The sequence below is a fragment of the Setaria italica genome, chromosome VI, assembly GCF_000263155.2.
Source record: "Setaria italica strain Yugu1 chromosome VI, Setaria_italica_v2.0, whole genome shotgun sequence".
NCBI lineage: Eukaryota > Viridiplantae > Streptophyta > Magnoliopsida > Poales > Poaceae > Setaria > Setaria italica.
Genome location: NC_028455.1, coordinates 26793476 through 26813179, shown reverse-complemented (window position 1 = coordinate 26813179; position 19704 = coordinate 26793476). Strand labels below are relative to the sequence as shown.

The 19704-nt window shown below is 46.1% G+C and overlaps 2 protein-coding genes across 2 annotated transcripts; one reads left to right on the top strand and one right to left on the bottom strand.

Moving 5' to 3' along the window:
* Positions 1 to 6044: 6044 nt before the first annotated feature.
* LOC101777758 (mitogen-activated protein kinase kinase kinase NPK1) lies at positions 6045 to 12289 on the top strand. Its single transcript, XM_004973399.3, has 17 exons — positions 6045 to 6654; positions 6746 to 6787; positions 6898 to 6963; positions 7043 to 7153; positions 7246 to 7326; positions 7423 to 7500; positions 7863 to 7945; positions 8448 to 8529; positions 8606 to 8706; positions 9830 to 9869; positions 9975 to 10034; positions 10120 to 10169; positions 10261 to 10399; positions 10538 to 10753; positions 10843 to 11162; positions 11561 to 11625; positions 11735 to 12289. Exons 1-17 carry the CDS (start codon positions 6199 to 6201, stop codon positions 11824 to 11826), a joined length of 2082 nt encoding a protein of 693 aa, XP_004973456.1. The 5' UTR covers positions 6045 to 6198; the 3' UTR covers positions 11827 to 12289.
* Positions 12290 to 12996: 707 nt separating this feature from the next.
* On the bottom strand, positions 12997 to 14306 carry LOC101765198. The gene is made up of 2 exons (XM_012846845.2): positions 14124 to 14306; positions 12997 to 13928 (listed from the first exon to the last, which is right to left on the bottom strand). Exon 2 carries the CDS (start codon positions 13914 to 13916, stop codon positions 13353 to 13355), a length of 564 nt encoding a protein of 187 aa, XP_012702299.1. The 5' UTR covers positions 13917 to 13928; positions 14124 to 14306; the 3' UTR covers positions 12997 to 13352.
* Between the last annotated feature and the right edge of the window lie 5398 nt (positions 14307 to 19704).

Sequence of the window (19704 nt, the reverse complement as noted above, 5' to 3'; positions counted from 1 at the left end):
GAAAGAGATCCAACTGCCAGCCCCCAAGTATGGAAAGACAGACCAAACCATGCCGCCATTCCCTGCATGTGCCTGGAAGCGCTCATCGCTGAAGGAAGAGGACATCAAGGTACTGGTGGTGGCCAACCTCCTCCAGGAGAAAGATGTTATCAACTGGAGGCTTGCATTCAACAACCTGTGGCCGCTGGAGGAGTACCCGGAGGAGATGGTAATCTTCGCACATTTAATTGAGCATGGCCTTGCCTTATCCGCCTCTGATTTCTTCCATGATCTTCTGGATTATTACAAGCTGGAACTCATCCACTTGAATCCCAACAGCATTTTGCATGCCGCAATCTTTGTACATTTGTGCAAGGCTTTCTTGGGGATCCAGTGACACTTTCAGCTCTTCCGCAAATTCTTCCGCGTCAAGCCACAACCCAAGAGAGAATACACGGAGGTAGTCGGAGGGGCTAGAATCCAGTTGAGGAAGAAGGTGAAGGGCCTTTACTTGGACTATGAGTTGATTGACTCGCATTCTGGATGGAAGGAGAGGTGGTGCTTCATCAGCAACCATGATCCCAAGCTCCCAAAATTGATAGGCCATTGCCCAACTTGGAACAATAGGTAGCTGGATGAGCCTTCCCATGAAGACTGCCTGCAGCTACCCGAGCTCCTGCACAGGATAGCAAAACACAAGCAATAAGGGCTAACAGGAGTCGGAGTAGCCTTCAGCTTCATGAAGAAGTGAGTTCAACCCCTGCAACTGTGGTGTACCTAGGGCTATGACTACATAGGCATCAACAACCCATCCAGGATGTCTCCAGAGGAACTTAGTGTTGACGAGGTCATGGCACGATTGAGGTGCCTATTCAAAAATGAAAGTGAAATCCCGACAATTGTGCGGGAATTCTGCGCCGCCAACCCGCCAAGCACTGTAAGTACCTATGGCCGCAGCCCCCGAGTACTTATTTTTGTAATTTTTAATGTACTGACTTGTCTGCCTGTGTAGGAAGATGTACACTTGTACTGCTCCGCTCCTCCTCCTCCTAAATAAGAAGACACTGAAGCTGCTCCTCGCATCCATATGGCTGTGAGCGTATAGAGTGAAGCCAAGGAGGATGAAGAAGACGAAATTGAGTCCTTCAGTAGCTCTGATTCTGAAGCTGCAGAGGACTTTGTGCTCAAGGCCCGGCCATCAAACAAGGCTGGGTCATCCTCTAGGTCATCAAAGCGAGCGGCTGAAGATGATCTGGAGGCTGCGCTAGCTCCGCCACCAAGGAAGAAGCGGACTGTCGCTGGGAAGCGTGCGGTGAAGAAGCCTCTAACTACCAAAGACGTACCTCCACCGGTAATAACCTTCAAAGAAGGGCAAGATCCTGAGGATCGAGTACGAGTAAGTGACTCCCATACCACCATGTATACTCAATATGGCATTTGTGGTTTGCAAGTAGTCGAGGAGGTGACCAAGGCGGAGAGGATGACTATTGAAGTTGTGCAGCAGCAGCTGCCAGCAATCAAGGAGGTCATTGAGATTAAAGATGACCCAGAGCCCCTCGTTGCTAGGGTGGACCCTGCCAATGTAAGGACTACTCGAGAGACAAAGGCGGCGATGAAGGCAGGCGAGGATCGCTGTAACGGCCTCGGATAAAAATCCTTCGCGTCAATCTTAATCCGAGTCCCTGATCCCTGTCTCAGTTTTTCCAAAGCCTAAGTGTTCAACCCCCAGATCTTCCGACCCTTCGATCCGACCTCTCGCCGTGGTCTTCCCAGTCCCGACCCCGCCGACCCCCACCCCACCATCGGATCTTCCTAAGCCATCACACAGCGTCGCCCTTCAGTTCAAGCCGTGGACCACCGAGACTGACCGGTGGGCCCACGAGATCTTTTCCCCCAGATCTCCCGCGACAGGCGCACTCGAGTTGCATGCCCGCTTCAGTTTTCCCCCGCCGCGTGGCTCAACTCCTCCGACGCCCGCTGCTCCGCCTCGTCTTCGGCCCACGACCGAATGGATTCTCGCGCCCCCTTCCCCAATCGCGGCGGAAGCTCCCCTGCTACCCTTTCTGCAGCACCTCGCTGCCCGCGCCCATCATCACATCGCCAGCTCCCGGCCGCAGAGCCCGATGCCGCCCGTCTTTTCCGTCACTTCGCCACAGCCGCGCCGCCCCGGTCTTCGCTACGTGAAGATTCCTCCTCCGCCAACCCAGACTGCGGCAGCGACAACTCCTTTTTCCCACCCTGTCAGAAGCTGTCCCGACAATCTGTTGCTCCACGCTTGCCCGCGCGACCGCAGCCGCCTGTCTTCTCACCTGTGCGCCCTCGTTCCTAGCGCTGTTTTCCCGGTCACTTCCATCAGATCCACCGCACGACGACGCCCACCTCCGCCAAATCTCAACCACCGGCAAACTCGCGCCTGCGCCGCCCTGACGTCAGTGCCCAATGACCACCGGCGTCATCCCCGAAGTCCTGCTCCACCGCCCTCGTCGCTCAATCGCCGCCCGGACAAAGCACTCCATCGCTTCTTCCCCAGCCTTCGTGTCACTCTCCCCCTTCCCTCTTCCGCGCAGCTATAAAATGGGATGCCAGAGTCCCGTCGGAGTTCCCCTCTGCCCTAGCTGCCATCTCTCTTACTCCCTGTTCGAGCTCACAGCGCCACCACCTAAGTCTGAGGAACTCTCCTCTCCACGCAAACACCACTTTCCCCAATCTGCCAGCCACTGCTTTCAGTGCTGCCCAAGAGCTTGCTTGTGATCCACAAGAAGCACCGCCGCCGTCGGAATACCGTCGGACATCCTCGCCGCTGTCCCAAGCCCTTAGTTCTTCCGCCCAAGCCTTCTCTGTAAGACGAAGGTAAGCTGCCGACCCCTGTTCGCTTCATCCGACCCCTCCTATCCGCCCGACCCCGGTTTCGTCTCGCCCGACCCTGTCTGTTTCGCCGACCCTTCTCCGCCTCGCCCGAGGGCTCAGCTGTATCTTTTTCTTTGAACCGAGGGTGTATGTGTAAAACTTGGGGACCTTTCAGCGTTGAGTCTGAGGACCCCTAGTACATCAAATCCCCTAGATTAAGGGTCAGATCATAAGTTCCTTCCCTCCGACCCTTACCTCTTGATCTCCATCAACTCCATTGAACCTCCCCACCCTCCTGTAACTTGTCGCAAGTTTCTGGGCTCAGACTTGCAAGTGTTGCTGTTGAAATAACTGTCTATGCTAACTAATGCATTGCACTCGTGTAGAGCTGCGTCTCGCCGACGGCTACTACGAGCTGCACCCGGCGCCAGAAGACGACGGTGTAGCTGAGCTCCTGCTTCCAGAAGCCGAAGCTGCCCCCGAAGTCGAGCAGTTCCCTTCCTCCTTGCTCGAAGGCAAGCCCCGGATGCATGAATCCCCTATGTTCTACCAGACTTGCGCATGCCTTCTTTAACCTGCTTGTGCATTTACGTATAGGAGTTGTTTGGAACCCTAGATGCATAACTTAGCTCCCTTGATCTGAACACTAGCTGTTGGACCGAGTAGATGCTTTGCTTAAATAGGAAAACGGTAAAAGCCAAGTGATTTCCTGTCACTCGCGAGTGTAGGAGTTGGATGTCTATTCTAAGCTCACAACACTAGCTGTATATGCGGCAACAAACTTGCAATGCAAGATGAAAGCCTTCAACCTTCCAGGTTCATAAATTCACACTGCACATGCTCCGAGAGAAGATGATGAGTTATTTCTCTCTTTATTGCTCGTAGCCAAATCGGTCAAAATTCATATCGCTACATTAAATAACTATTCTAATCGGTTTAGTTCTAAGCCGGCTAGAATATACAAATATATGTGCCGGTGCTAAATTACACCGGTTTGTGTAATAAAAAGTAAAAAAAAAGGTAAAGCAAATAGAATACATGCAAGTTAATTATTTACATAAATGGAAACCACTTCATTACAAATAAGTACATATATAAAAATTTTATTAAATACAAGCGATCAATACATCTGCCTAGACGTCCGGCTAACTCGTGGTTAGTGTCATGGATTTAGAGTTTCTTCACCCGCGTGAAAGGAATGAACTCCTTGTAGAAACAACAGGTGTGACCATGCAGTTTGTCAACGTCTGCAGAAGATGAAAGTAAGGTGGGGTAGGTGTCGGCGATAGCTGCTCCGCCATCGTCATCCTTCGTGGTCTTCTAGTCCTTGTATGTACCTAGGCATGTGCCGATGCACGTGCTTGCAGTGACCAAAGGATAAAAGTGATGCTTCAACACATTGGCGACCACGACGCGATCCTGATCACCATCCCAGATGTCAAAATGTTGCAAGATGCGCGAGAGACGAACATCTCCGCGATAGGCATCCGACACCGCCATTTCTTTGATATTCTTGAAAGAGGTAAGTAGAAATGCAGAGATGGAGAGAGAGACTTTTGGAGTGAGAGTGGATTGATCGTGCATATACTTGGAGTGGTCATGCCTTTAAATATATAGAGTGAAAGGATATAAAGTGATTGATCTCTGTCGATTTCGCACCCCCATCATCGAAAAGACCACAGCGGTTCAACTCTTCTCTCTCGACTTCATACCCGTCATCAAAAGATACCTCTTCAACTTCTCTCTCGACTATCGCGTGCGTAACCGTTCAAATTCATTGCAATCATTCAAAATTCAAACCAATACATTTATAACTATTGTTGATTTGCAAACCGGCTAAAATATTGATATATATGTGCCGGTATGTATTGATACTGATGCGTTTAAGTAAATAGCACCAAATACTGGGGCCACTTGCTCCACTTGGCACGTACAGCATCAGATAATCTTTATTTAGCATACCTATATATGGCCGAGAGAATACTAGTCAAAGATGCCATTTAGGAGCATATGACAAACGCTACGACAAATACTCCTTGTATCTTGTTTCAAGAATGATGGCCACTAGCTTGTACTCTCGTTTCAAATTGTAGATCATTCTAACTTTCTTGGAGAGTCAATCATTTTTTTATGTTTGACCAAAATTATAGAGAGGATTACAAAGATTTATGGACATGAACCGAATAAATATACTATGAAAATATATTTAATAAAGGATCTAATAGTACTTATTCGGTTTAAGAAATATTAGAACTTTATTGTATAAATTTGGTCAAACTTTTGAGTTTCAAAGAAAGTTAAAATGACTTTCAATTTGGAACAGAGAGTATAACATATAATAATATTAAGCATAATAGCAATATCTAAAAGTATAGATCAAGCGATATCAGAGATATAAATAACAAGTTAATATATTGGGACAAAATAGATGTTTGAAGACTTAAAATAGTCTTAATTAGTACTTTTTTTGACTTATAAGTTGAATGAAAATTTCATTTTAGCCAAATAATACCAGTAGTTTAATGAAAACTAAGTCTAGTATTGTCATATTAGTTGTGGGCGCTTGTTAAGAAAATCAGCTGAAATCTAGACTTGGGCTCACTTCCTTTGAGAGGTCGACCCGAATTGAATCGTTCGAGCTGAGGCGGCTCACGAATCATACGTAGGGATATAAAGGTACGAGTATTTCTCTGCGACGGTGATAAGTTCCATTGCTTTTTTAAAAAAAAGTATAAGTTCCACTAGTTCCATGGCGGCGGCGATGGAGTAGAATGTGTTAGGGGGTGTTTTGGTTCTTTAGGAGATTCTAAAATTCCTATCACATCGAATGTTTAGATATTAATTAGGAGTATTAAATATGGACTAATTACAAAACCAATTGCACATATGGAGACTAATTTACGAGATGAATCTATAAAGCCTAATTAGTCCATGATTTGACAATATGATGCTACAGTAACCATTTGCTAATAATTGATTGATTAGACTTAATACATTCGTCTTAGCCTCTATCTGTGTAATTATTTTTATAATTAACTTATGTCCTTATAATTAGCATCGAATATTCGATGTGATGCAAAGTTCATGGAACCAAACCCATGAACGCTTATGTGCGAATTAGCATGTTTCTACGGCCCGAATTTTGGCCCACCCTTAAAGCCCACTGTACCCTCAAAACCAAATCCCCGTCCGTCCCGTCCCAACGGTCGAGTCGGCAGGGTCATTTACGTCCAACCCCGCCTCCCCCAACGCCAAGATTTTCAAATCGCCGAGCCACACCGCAGAGATCGAAGCCAAGGAAATCACCAAATCCCCAATTCCCCACTCGATCCCACCCCCTTCCGCTCCTCGCCGCTGACGGCCGGCCACACCATGCGGCGCGACGACGCAGGCGGCGGCGGGTTCCACGATCTGTTCGACTCCGTGCGCCGCTCCATCTCCTTCCGCTCGGGCGCCTCCGCGCTCGACGAGGCCGCCGCTTCCCCCTCCTCTTCCTTCGCCGCCGCGGGTGGTGGAGGGTTCAGGGAGCGGATCAGCAGCCGCCTCCGCAGGTCGCGGGGGATGGGGCTGCTTGGGATGGCGGCTAAGAGCCCCTCGCCCACGCGCCTCCTTCCGCCGCCTCAGTCGCCGCCCCCGCCCACCGCCGGGGCCGGGGCCGGGGCCTCAGCCTCAGACGGATGTGGCGGTGTGGTGGGAGAAGGAACTGGCGGAGGGGAGGAGAATCCGCCGATCCGGTGGCGGAAGGGCGACCTCATCGGGAGCGGCGCGTTCGGGCAGGTCTACCTCGGCATGGACCTCCACTCCGGCGAGCTCCTGGCCGTCAAGCAGGTTAGGAAGCTTCCACTATGAAGCTAGGCTTTATGTTGGGGGAAGTTTTTGGGCGATCTGATGGACCTCTTGCTGGTTTTTTTGGTTGCAGGTTCTAATCGGAAGCAGCAACGCGACAAGAGAGAAGGCCCAAGTGAGTATCTTTGCTCTTCTAGCTTGCTTATCTTTGCCGTTTGCCCAATTCGCAAATTCGCTTTCTTAGCGGATCCTAAAATGATGCTTATATAAAATTTTCTTGACTAGGCACATGTAAGGGAGCTTGAGGACGAAGTGAGAATGCTTAAGAACCTCAAACATACTAACATTGTTGTAAGTGCGCTATAAATTTTGACATGGTTAACCTTTCTTTTGGCAGTAGTGTTTGATACCTTTGGTGTTGTTTGATCAGAGATATATTGGAACAGTACAGGAGGAAAATACACTAAATATTTTGCTAGAATTTGTTCCTGGGGGCTCGATACAGTCATTACTTGGGAGGCTCGGATCATTCCCTGAGGCTGTTAGTATTACATATTCTCTTTGTTTTTTTTTATTTTTTATGATGAGTTGGTCAGTGAAGAGTAATTTTTCATTCACTTTATTTGTTTTCAGGTCATCAGGAAGTACACTAAACAGCTTTTGCATGGCTTGGAGTATTTGCATCGAAATGGAATCATACATAGGGATATAAAGGCATGAGTATTTCTCCAGTAATTAAACTCTACGTCCTTAAATGTTTTTGATGATGAGATTATGATACGGAGTTCTTAAGATTCTACCATATTTCAGGGAGCAAACATACTTGTTGATAACAAAGGATGCATCAAGTTAGCGGATTTTGGAGCATCTAAACAAGTAGAAAAGTTGGTGAGTGTATTGTTAGTTATGTCCAATATTTGTTGTCCGCATGTCTTGTGATTCATTTGTTAATCCTAGTTCAAGTCAAGTTTAACCATGTGCTAGATCTAACTTAAAATTTGACTTCTATTTTTTATACGCTTTGAAGTTTCCTGCCCATTCTTATCCATTTTTAAGCTCTATTAAAGTAAAGTAAATAAATTATAGCAGAACTCATTATAGAGCCATGTGAGATGGCTAAAAGGGAAACACAGAAACAACTTTATTCTTGTTCAATTCTATACATCATTGCAAGACAACACGCCTTGTGTCCTTTTATTGTCTATATTTTGCATGTGTTTAAATCCTTCTCATACTACTATGTCTGTCAGGCAACTGCAACTGCTGCAAAGTCGATGAAAGGTACACCATATTGGATGGCACCAGAGGTTATTGTTGGGAGTGGCCACAATTGGTAAGCCATGACTTTATTTTTGTATTGAGCATTGTATAGTTGAAAAGGAAAATTGCACCTCTGTGGTTACTTTTTAATAATGAAGAATAATATGTGATCTCCCTTAACTATAGGAGCCTGATAAGTACAATTTGTTTCTGTCTAAAAAATTGTATTATGTCCATAATATTGCTACTTTTGTAACAAATCCTTGAAGGTATTGGACAAACAGCAAAACAGGAACCAGGAGCATCGTTTCTTACTGACATACTACCATTTGCCAACATTTTTTATTTGTAATTGAACTACTTATAGTTTCCTTTACTTCATGTAAACATTTCTGTACACATTTATTTTCTCTGAATTTTTTCCATTTCAAATTGCTGCTCCAAAGGATTTGCATGAGTACACCTAGCTCAGTTTGCAGTAGATATCTCTCCTGCTAGTTTATTCCAAGCACTTGGGCCACTTTCTGCTGCATTTTTTTATCTTTTGAATTGATACTTAGTATCCATTGTTGCAGTTCTGCTGATATATGGAGTGTTGGGTGCACTGTTATTGAAATGGCGACAGGCAAACCTCCCTGGAGTCACGAATATCAAGAGGTGAAATGGCAGCATATGTTTGTCTTCTGGAATTTATAGGCATTGATTATTATTAACAGTCACTAAATCTTTTCAGGTTTCTCTTCTTTATTATGTTGGGACGACGAAATCACACCCACCTATACCAGAGCATCTCTCTGCAGAAGCCAAGGATTTTCTGTTAAAATGCTTACAAAAGTACATCTTTATGCCTTATACCTCTTGATGAATGACAATTATTGCTGCATGGAAAACTTACAGCCTAATGAGTAAAGATAAAATTCAATAGCCTTGACATGTGGTCTAATGGAGAACTTTCTATATTCATGAAATTTCTTTTGCCAACTTATACATTTTTTGTTAAAAAATCACAAAAAGCCTTTTGTTTCAGTGTTAATTTATAATTTATTGACTTCATATCTTAATTGAAACGAGTGCTCCTAGTCATGTATGCAACTATACATAGAGATAGAACTATCATCATAACACTTATAGCTGTGCAGAGACATGTTCCAACATTTGACAACTGATATATTAAAGTTACGACTTTCACAAATTTATAACACCTTTTTTCAAAGCTCTAAATTATCACAGAAGTAACTTTTAAAGCAAGGTACTAGACTTTCATTTGCAGTGTTCACAAAACTACACTTGCACTCCCTAGGATGATCATCTGGAAAGGGCACTAGTTGATTTATTTGCATGATTGTTGTTCCATCATAGTTAAATTAATTAATGTTGCATATCAGTTACATAACAATGGAATATTGCACAACTTTATTAGCACATTGGATTGCTTTTGTGATGTCCCCTCTTCAGACTGCAGGGTTCTGCACAAGCATGTTTCTTTTTTTTAAAAAAAAACTGTGTCCTAGCATGTGTTTGATGTAAATGCAAACACTTTCTAAAATAAAACAATTATTTTCTGTTACATACTTTGAAGTGTTAGATGTGGAAAGTGCTCCATCTTCCTAAAGTGTTGCTATCGCATTTACCAAGCCTTTCAATTATCTTTGTTCATTGGTTACTAAGACTAAAGATGGGTACAAATTCAATGAAGTATGCACATGTATAAACACCTAATATAACCAAGGATGGAAGAAGGACAAAATAAGTTGTACAATAATAACTAGCACATAATTTGTTGCTTGTGAGGCAATTATGTGTTGTCCAGTCAACATTTGTTGGTACATGGATCTTTAAGAAATTGTGTTTAAGTTTATCAGCTAGGAAATTCAGTTTACTTTTTCTACACTTGGAAATAATAACTAGTAAATGACTCCAATTTCAAGCACCTTGACAATCTTGATTCTTATTTCAGGGAACCAGAAATGAGATCTGCTGCATCAGACTTACTACAGGTATTGGAAATTAGACTTCCTGTATTAATGCCTGTGGCATTTCAGTAGCTATAATTGCACATTGTTATACTTTGAAAAGAGTAACACCTTTAAACATTTTTGCAGCACCCATTTGTTACAGGAGGTATGGAGGATTTTTGTCAGATTAATCATGCTGCGCCCAAGGTTTGATTGTCAGAGCTAATTTGACTATCCCTTCTTCTCTCTTGTTTGACCTAAAATGGCAATCTAACCAAGTAAATACTGACAGGAAACCACCAGCAACGAGCCTGCTGCCTATCTAATGCCAACTGATGACTCGTAAGTGACTTCTGGTGTAAATTTATTCTTGAACCTAGTAGAGCGTCCACTTTCAGTATTGTACTGAGCAAGTTCCACGACTTCTGAATAGGGACTTGAGTCGCCCAGGCAAGCTACGCAACTTGAATTCATACAAGTCATCAGACACCAGACCAGTATGGGATCTGCACCGCAATGATGATGACATGAGTCAGTTTCCTGACAATGATGACGTGCCAATGGTTGGATCAGTAAGAGAGTTTGCGCTTCACTCTTGCTATTTTATATACTTTCACTACTAAACTTAGCTTGTTCACACCCCTGAAATTTGTATTTTGAATTGCCTAAGTGGTGTTCTTACTGCTATGTGATGTTTCTGTCAATTCCAGAGCTTCAATCCTATGTGTGAACCATCTGATGAATGGGACAGAAGGCTTGACATAAGCCCAGAGCAACGATTTAGTCAATCAAGGGAGTTTGGTGGATTAGGCAAGCTTGCAGAAAGACAGATGTCTGAAAATGATTTTACTTTCCCTTGTGAAGGAAGCTGTGAAGAGGATGATGAATTTACAGAATCAAAAATAAAGGAATTTCTGGATGAAAAGGTGTTTGTTATGTTTGGCAAATTCGAAGTTCAGCCCCTTTATTTCTAATAAACAATAATTCAATTAACAATTTTTTGGGTTCTTGACAGGCCATGGATCTAAAGAAACTACAGACACCTTTATATGAATTCTACAACACAGTGAATGCTGGAGCTTCTCAAAGAGTCAGTGATGTTTCCCGAGCAAGCAACATGGCCAATCCCCATTTACCCCCTCGAGCAATTAAGATGGTGGGAGGTGCAGCAATAGAGCCAATTTGTGTTAATCTGAATAATGCTTGTCCCAGGAGTTGCGCTAGGCGCTTCTCAAGAAGCAGTGTGGAGAGCAGTCGTGTCTTGAGAGAAATAGCTTCTCCTCAACTCAATAAACTTGAGGATAAGGTCCATGATGATATTCAAGACAATCCAAGGTTTGTGCGAAGCACGTTGCTTACAGTGTAAAGATTAAATTCACTTGCATATATACTCCTGCAATTCAATATATGATGAGGGGTGTTTAGTCCTATCATCATTAAGCCAGCATAATAGCTTTTTGTGAAATGTATATAAAAGAAATAGCACCTACTGTACCATCCCATATTTCCACAGAAAATATTTCTATAGCACAGCAATTCGACTTTATTGTAAAAATGCTTCTCTGTAGGACTAATTTAATTAGGGTATTTTGCTTGTTCTCCCCTCTTGATTTCCCAATGAACAACATGATCTTGAGCTATCATTTGTTTAATTTGGTCGACCCGACACTTAGTTACTCATTCATCTTGATGTTCCAACTGATACCTAACAGTTAAACTACTACCTTTTACAGCCTTAGCTTTTCCAAAATACAGAAGTGGAAGGAAGAGTTGGACCAGGAGCTTAAAAGAGAAAGGGGTAAATGAAAATTTCTGTTAATCTACAATTGCATGAAGAATGAGGTATTTTGCTTATTGCATACAATGATATCTTTTTCTTATTTTCCATTTCTTAATTTGCCGGACAGAGATGAGATCAGGTGGCTATGGTAAAGCATCATCACCATCTCCAAGGAGCCGACGATTGACTGGAAAACGAGATCGCAGTCCTGTCTACTGAATGGAAAAGAACAATAAAATCCAGCAGGACTGGATGGTATCTAACTAACCACATAATGTCAGCGATTGGTGCCCATACTAGTACAGTTAAGTGCCTAACCTTTCGTGTGACCTAACCTAGCAACCAAATCCTTTTGGTGCTTATAAAGGTAAAGAAGTTTGAGAGAGCCACTTCTAAGTGGACTGTGGAACGAGGGCTGTCATGATCTGCAATGGCTGCCTTTGGAATGTTGTATTGCTTGGATGAAAACAGTGAGGTGGCAGCTTTATGGAATGACAAGCTTCATGTGCCACGATTTTGCAATTTTGGAAGAAATGGTGTGCCTGTTGTATAATTTTCTTCTCTTTTTAATTTTGTATAAGCAGTAATGTACCATGTAATGCCAATGGATGGAAAGTTTACCTGATGACTGAGAATCCATTCGATGCAGCAAACCCGTGAAACAGGGTTCATCTTGACTGTTGACCTGCCATATTTGTGTAGCTGTATATTGAAAATATCTGCGTGATAGCACCGATTCTGAGATTGCATGCTGAACAAGCTGCTACTCTACCTATGTGCTCTCCTGAAACAGGACAAGTGAGAGATGCCCTTCTTGGTTTCAGGTAGTACATTTTGTATGATTTTGCATCTTCTTTTGTTTGATCCTGAGACCCATGGCTTCATTTTCACTGAAACTAGAAACTAAATTGCAGAGCCTTTGTAGTACAATGCAAAGATAGGAAACAAAGGGTAGCTGCAAAAACTCGAACAAGCTCCAGTTGCAGTGGGAATTTTCAGAAACAGTGGGAAATCACCTGCGAGGCTAAAATCACAACAGAAACTTCAGGTAAGCTGCAGCAACACAAGGCACGGATCACATCCAGAGCAGCAGCAACACCACATCCAGCAACAGCGAAGCAGCAATCCAACTCATCAGCAGAAAATTCCCAACACATTTACTGCAGTTTCTAGTTGTTGAGCACCATTTGCGCAATCCTGAGCAGAATAAATGGCCATGAAGAAGCAATGTTATGCAAACTTTGCTGAAGAAGCATCACTTGTGAACAACAAAGTTACCAAGACAAGACACCATCTCTGTTGATTCAATCCGAGTCATTGCAGCTTTGCTGTACTCTACATGAGTTAGGAAATAGCATATTCCATCCACACATAGGATCATCATCCGTGCACAAACAGTTTTCATTCATGTCCATAGCTTCCTAATTGGTCTTATTACTCTTAACATGTCGACAGCGAGTACTTAGCAGAAACATTTCAGTCTAGCATCTAGATTATAGACTAGATAGCGACTACAAACACTAGCATTGTCAAAAGATTCAGATAGCCATCTTGACTGCTTGAATGCTATCACCTTGCACCCGGCATCCAAAAGAAGCGTGGACAGGCCCATGATCACGCCATGATCAAGCCCTGCGCCCGCAGTTCCTGGATACGACGTGCCCACGATTGCCACGCTTCCTGCTCGGCGTGTTCTGCTCTGGCATTAGACCATCAGAGTAGCCGCCCTCTTGATCTTCAGAAGATCACGTCGTGGCCCAAAGATCGGCACCATTTGACACGACCGTCTGAGCAACGTCCCAGACCACGCCCATGCCTCTCTTGTTATCAGGACCCGAGCGCGTGATGACGCCCATGCTGACGGCCAGCGGGAGCTTCCCACGCAGACATACAGCCACCGCGTCATCGCTGTACCCAGCGGCGGCGCCCAGAGCCTCGGCGTGCGCGAGCTGCTCCAGGAAGACGTCTCCGGTGCTCTCCTCGAAGGAGAACTCGAGGAACCTGTCGTGCCAGACGGACGGCATCTTCACGTCGTAGGTGCGCGCCAGCGCGCGCCACAGGTCCGCCGCCGTGGCGAAGCGGGCGTAGTCCGGGAGCAGGCGGTCGGAGAGCGTGGCGAGGATGTGGCCGCGGCACAACGCGTCGTAGCGTGCCCACTTCTTGGCGGCGGCCTCGTCGCCATCGCCGGCCGGGGGGGCCTCGAAGAGGACGCAGGCGACGCCGAGGGTGTGGGCGCGGAGGAGCAGCGACTCCTTCCACCGGAGGTACCCGCCGTGGCCGTCCAGGGGCTTGATAGGGGGCGATGCCATCGAACAAAGCACCTGTCACAGACACAATCGACGCGCCATCGTCAGAAACCCAATGGCGGGGGGCGAGGACTGCAAGATGGGGGATTTCTTGCTCCTCTGCGGCATTTCAACGAGCACCTGGTGGTGCCGCGGGTTAAGCATGCGTTAGGGGACGGTTTGCAAGGAGATCAGAGGGATGGGACTTGGGAGGGCGGAGTTTGGCGATACCTTACGGTTCTGCGGATCGGCGGTGATGTTCTTCTTGATCCGAAAGTTTTTCCAGCTCTCGGCGGTGGAGTGAGGAGAGCAGAGACGCTGGTCTGCGGAGATTTTTTACTTCGCCCTGCGCTCTTGCGAGAGCAGAGTCTAGAATCCTTCGGACTTGTCCTGTCGGTCAATGTGCTACTGCGCGGCAACAGGTGAAGTGACCAGACATGGACATACATTTTTATTCCGAAAAGGTCTATACTCTATAGCCATAACTCTTTTGGTTTGTCTAAATTTCACCATCAACATTGCCCCGATCAGTATTCGGCGAGCTGCAGCGGCTGCAGCCGATACAGCAAACGAACAGTCGCTACAGTACCTCTGTTGCCTGTTGGCAAAGAAGGCTTAATACACCTGCTCGCTAAGCTGCTACAGCAGCTGCTTGTGCCAGCAGCCGAACGGCTGGCTGCCAGCCGCAGCTGGCCGCTGTTAAGCTCAAGCTACGCAACTTTTTGTACCGTGGCAGAGCTCATAATTTTAACAAAGTTCGCAAGTCACCAACATCCATCCATCACCATTGATGCAACCTTTAGCATGCTATTCCAATGAGTTAGGAGCGAACATGTTCCATCCATCCAAACAAAAACATCATTCCTTGCACAAGCAGGGTTCATGCCAAGTTGCCAACCCATACTTTCCTAACTGGCTCTTACCTAAACATGGACTTCTACCGTACCATGGCGATTACAGAGTAACTAGCAGATGCAGAGCTGATTCAGTTTTGCATCTATGTTGCAGACTATTTAACACCACTACTATAAAACACTAGCACAACCGAGATTAAGCGCCACAGCTCGGCCGCCGTGGCGTAGCGGGCGTAGTCCGGGAGCAGGCGGTCGGAGAGCGTGGCGAGGATGTGGCCGCGGCACAGCGCGTTGTCGCCGTCGCCGGCGGGGCGGTCCTCGAAGAGCACGCGTTGAGTCCAAATCTCTCGCTCCGCGTTCTTTGCAGATTGCAAGTGGAGAGGCCGGGGAGACGAGGCGACGATGCGACAAGTTAAGGCCTCTACAACTTTCGGGGGTGTTTGAATAGCAGGAGCTAAAGTTTAACCCTATCACATCGGATGTTCGGATGATAATTAGGAGGACTAAATATGAGCTAATTATAAAACTAATAGCAGAACCATTAGACTAAATCGCGAGATGAATCTATTAAGCCTAATTAATCCATCATTAGCGAATGGTTACTGTAGTACTACATTGTCAAATCATGAACTAATTAGACTTAATAGATTCGTCTCGTGATTTAACCTAAAAATTGTATAATTAATTTATGTTTAATACTTCTAATTAGTGTTAAACATTTAATATGATAGGAGTTAAAGTTTAGCCTATAGCAGCCTGAATCCTCCCGACCTCTGCAGGTGCGGTGGTAACTTGCCGCTCTTTGCACTTCGTTCGAGGACCAGGCAAGTGGCAAGTATGCCCGCTAGGCGCTAGCTCATCTTCCCCGCCCGAGTGGCAGACTGCTGGCAGCCGCGCAGACCGTCTCGAATGGAACAAGTGGCAAGCATGCAATGCGAGCTCACTCTTGTTCTCTAATCTCACAGTCTAATCTATTTTTTTCTGACACTAGAACATTTACGAATTCATTTTAAATTATATATAGAATTAAGAATTTGAATATCATGACCATACTGCTCTTATTTATTCACTCTTTTCTAATTTCTTCATTCATATAGTATCCACGCACTTAAGAAGGGTAAAGCAAGAAAGAAGGTTAAAATATATCTGAAAACGTAAAATGATTCATATTTATAAAATACTGTAATGAAGACGGCTAAAACTACTTACGTACTTGGTCAGAGGAAGCAGCTAGGAAGGGCGCCGGGGACCTGGATCGGGTGCAGTTATAACTGCAACTGCAAGTTAAGCAGTACCACCAACATCTGCTGTCCAAAAGCTAACCAAGGCTCTGGACTGATAGCTGGCCCACCTATGCTTCTTTCCCCTCCCAGAATCTTCTTCCTCCTCCGTTCACTGCGGCCATGGTGGGCAAGATGAAAAAGGCCGGGCGCGACGGCACGGAGGCCGCGGTGGCCATACTCTGGGCGGTGTGCCACTGGTACCGGAACCGTCGGGACTTGGGAGATAGACAGGGGCCCGCCTGATTGACGAGGAGGCTGCTGCTGCTGCTGCTAATGCAAAGCAGATGATGGCCGGCAGCGTGGCAGACGGAGCTGGAGCTGCTCAAGATTTACGAGATGAATGCCAAGAGCTGCATCGTTGGGTACGACTTGAAGACAACCCACATCACGCTTTTGAGCAGCCAATCAAATTAATCGCATGGATCGAATAGGGGATGGCGTTCTTGTTCCTGTGATAAATAATAACTCCCCAGCACAAACTTGATCATGTGGCTAGTAGCAGATGCAGATACGGTGGCGCTGTTGGCAGCGGCGGCCCGGCATCGTCAGTGACATGCGGCCTTCTTGTGGGGCACGTCGGAGAGGAAAGACACTCTTTGGACGCGCGAGCTTCTCGGATGCGCCCAAGGAGATCCAGTAGTGGTGGGGCCGCAGCTGAGCAAGCTCCACACTCGCGACGTCGAGCAGTGGCGGCGGCGCTTCCGCATGCCTCGATGTGGTGCGCGCAATGTCAAGTCAGCACGCGCTCGTCGCGAGCGTTGCTGGCGACCGACGCCAGCGGGTCCACGTGCGTGGGAGCAGCGGCGCCCGCGGCCCGCGCGTCAACCGTTTGGAGTTTTTTTTTCCTTTTTTTTTCATTCAATCATTTTTCCATACCATTTGGTATTTGTACTGTATGGATACAGTTCGGGTACAAATTATGCGTATAAGTTATCTAATAACACTTGAAGCAAAATATATATGTATAAGTCATGTGTGTTATGAAAGTTGTGCTACAAAATTATCACGTAAGAAGTTGTCATGAAAAAATTATACGTATAAGTTATACGTCCTTTAAAAGCTGTACGCCTTTAAAAGCTGTACGCAGAAGTTACATGTATAAATTACGTGTGTTATGAACGTTATGCTAAAAAATTATCCATAACATTTGATCGTAAGAAGTTATGTGTCAAAATTACATGTATAAGTTATAGTATTTAAAAATATAGAAAGTTGCGGGAATCAAAATATTTCAAAAACGAAAATCGCGGAAGGAGGGAGGTGTCTGTCGGAAATCGAGCGCTCGCGGCCTAGCACTGCCCCTGTGGTGCGGACGCTTGTTTGTTCCTCTCGAGTAGGCTTCACATGTATCCTATGTTGAGCTCACGTCCGAAACGCGGTCACCGGACCTGCTGACACATTTTCGCGGGATGGATCTAGCAGGCTAGCAGGCCGACCTGCACCTGCCTGCCTTGCATCCTTAAACCCACCCGACGATGCCATGGACAATATCAAAAGTCAGAACGTTTTAACGAGTTGATCGTGGATGGAATATGAATCGATATGATCTAGCCTGAGGATGTTACACAATGCATTCTTCCATGACACAAACACCGAGAGTAGAAATGTAGAATCAACAACCACCAAACATAAGAAAAGTGAAAGACGCACGCCACAAAGCAATGGTATGCAATTTTTTTTGCACCGGACCACCACAAAGCAATGGCATCATACTCTTCTTCTTTTTTAAATGTCACATTAGCCATTAGGTTTGTCCGAAGGCAAATCTGTCCAACTTTGGTCAAGTATGCAGAAAAATATAACATCCATATTATCAAATTTGTTTCATTAAATTCACAATGGAATATATTTTGATAGTGCCATGTATTTAGTAGTATAGATGATGTCATGTCTTTCTATAAATTTATTTAAAGTTGAACAAATTTGACTTGGACAAACTTAATGTGACACATAAAAAAGAACGGATGGAGTACTCCCTCCGTCAAAAAAACAAGACATCGTAGAAATTTTAAAATAGATTAATAAGAGTTAAAACTGACCTCAATTGCTCCTATTTATTAGCCATATTTGGCGCTAAGAGCAACTCCAAGAGTATCTAAAAAATTCTTCCCCAAAACTATGTATTAGAGGTTTTTCAAAAAAAATTTCCCCCAAAAATATATTAGTCCACATATCGCTAATAAATAGCTCCCAATATTTCAAACACAAGCCATGTCATCGTATTGGGCCCATCGGAAGGGACGCGCGGGCGTACGGGAATCAGGATTGGGGGAGGAACGCCAACGCTAAAATATTCGCGGTGGCAGGCTGTTTTTTAGCGTCGCTAAAAAATTGGAGAAGGTTTAGGTGGATTGTTGGAGTTCATTTTCTCTCTCTTTTTTCCTAAAAAAGATATTGGGGGTAAGATTAGCCGCCTCTTGGAGTTGCTCTAATTGACTGGTGCATGCCCACATGCACATGCACACATGTCAAATTGAGTATAATGATATATTTTTGGGACAAATTTTGAATCCTAGAAATGACATGTTTTTTTTGGACAAAGGGAGTATGTGGTTGCTGCAACCTTAAAATCACATTTAGGAGGTAATAACATGCTGGATCCAAACATATCAGCACCATCCTTTGCACAAATAAACGGTTTTAATTTCATGCAATGATCAAAATGCATATAGCTTCCTAATGTTCATAGTTTAAAACAGGGATCCCATCGCGATGACAAATCTAGCAGATCATAAACTATTTAGCTACTATAAACCCCTGACACTACCAAAAAAGCATGCATATGATCAAACCCTGCGCCTGCAGTTCCTGGCAACGTGTCCATGCTCACCGCGGTTCCTGCGCCCCGTGTTCTGCTCCGGCTTCTGCCCGTCAAAGTAGCTGCCCTCCTGATCCTCGTCGCCCATCGCCGCCGTCTTCCAGAGATGCTCCGGCCCAATGCCAGACGCCACGACACGGCGGGCAACATCCCAGACCAAGCTCATGCCCATCTCGTTGTCGGGACCGGAGCGAATGATGACGGCGGCGCCCACGACCTCCGGGAGCTTCCCGCACAGCGCGTCGGCCACGCGGTCGTCGGGAAGCTTCGCGGCGACGCCCAGCGCCTCCGCGTGCGCGATCTGCTCCAGGAGCACGTCGCCGGCGCCCTCGTCGAACTCGAACGCGTCGAACCTGTCCCGCCAGGCGCGGGGCGCCTCGACGTCATAGGTGCGCGCCAGCGCGCGCCACAGGTCCGCCGCCGTGGCGTAGCGGGCGTAGTCCGGCAGCAGGCGGTCGGAGAGCGTGGTGAGGACGTGGCCCCGGCACACCGCGTCGTCGCGCGCCCACTTCCTGGCCGCCTCCTGCGCCACACCGTCCTCGCCGGCGCCGTCGCCGGCGGGGCGGGGCTCGGAGAGCGCGCGGGCGACGCCGAGGGTGTGGACGCGGAGGAGCACCGACTCCTTCCACCGCAGGTAGTCGCCGGGGCCGTCCAGCTGCTTGATGGTGAAGAGCGCCATCGATCAGAGCACCTGCTGGGAGTTCAGTGGATCGGCGGCGGCGACGCTCCAGTTGATGTAAAATCCTGCTGGGAGGGGGCGGGCACGAAGATGACAAGGACGAGAGGTGAGCAGGCGATTCCTCCAGGTTTCTAGGTTAGATGCATGAGGGAAAGCCGCCGATTTATTCTCGATGTCC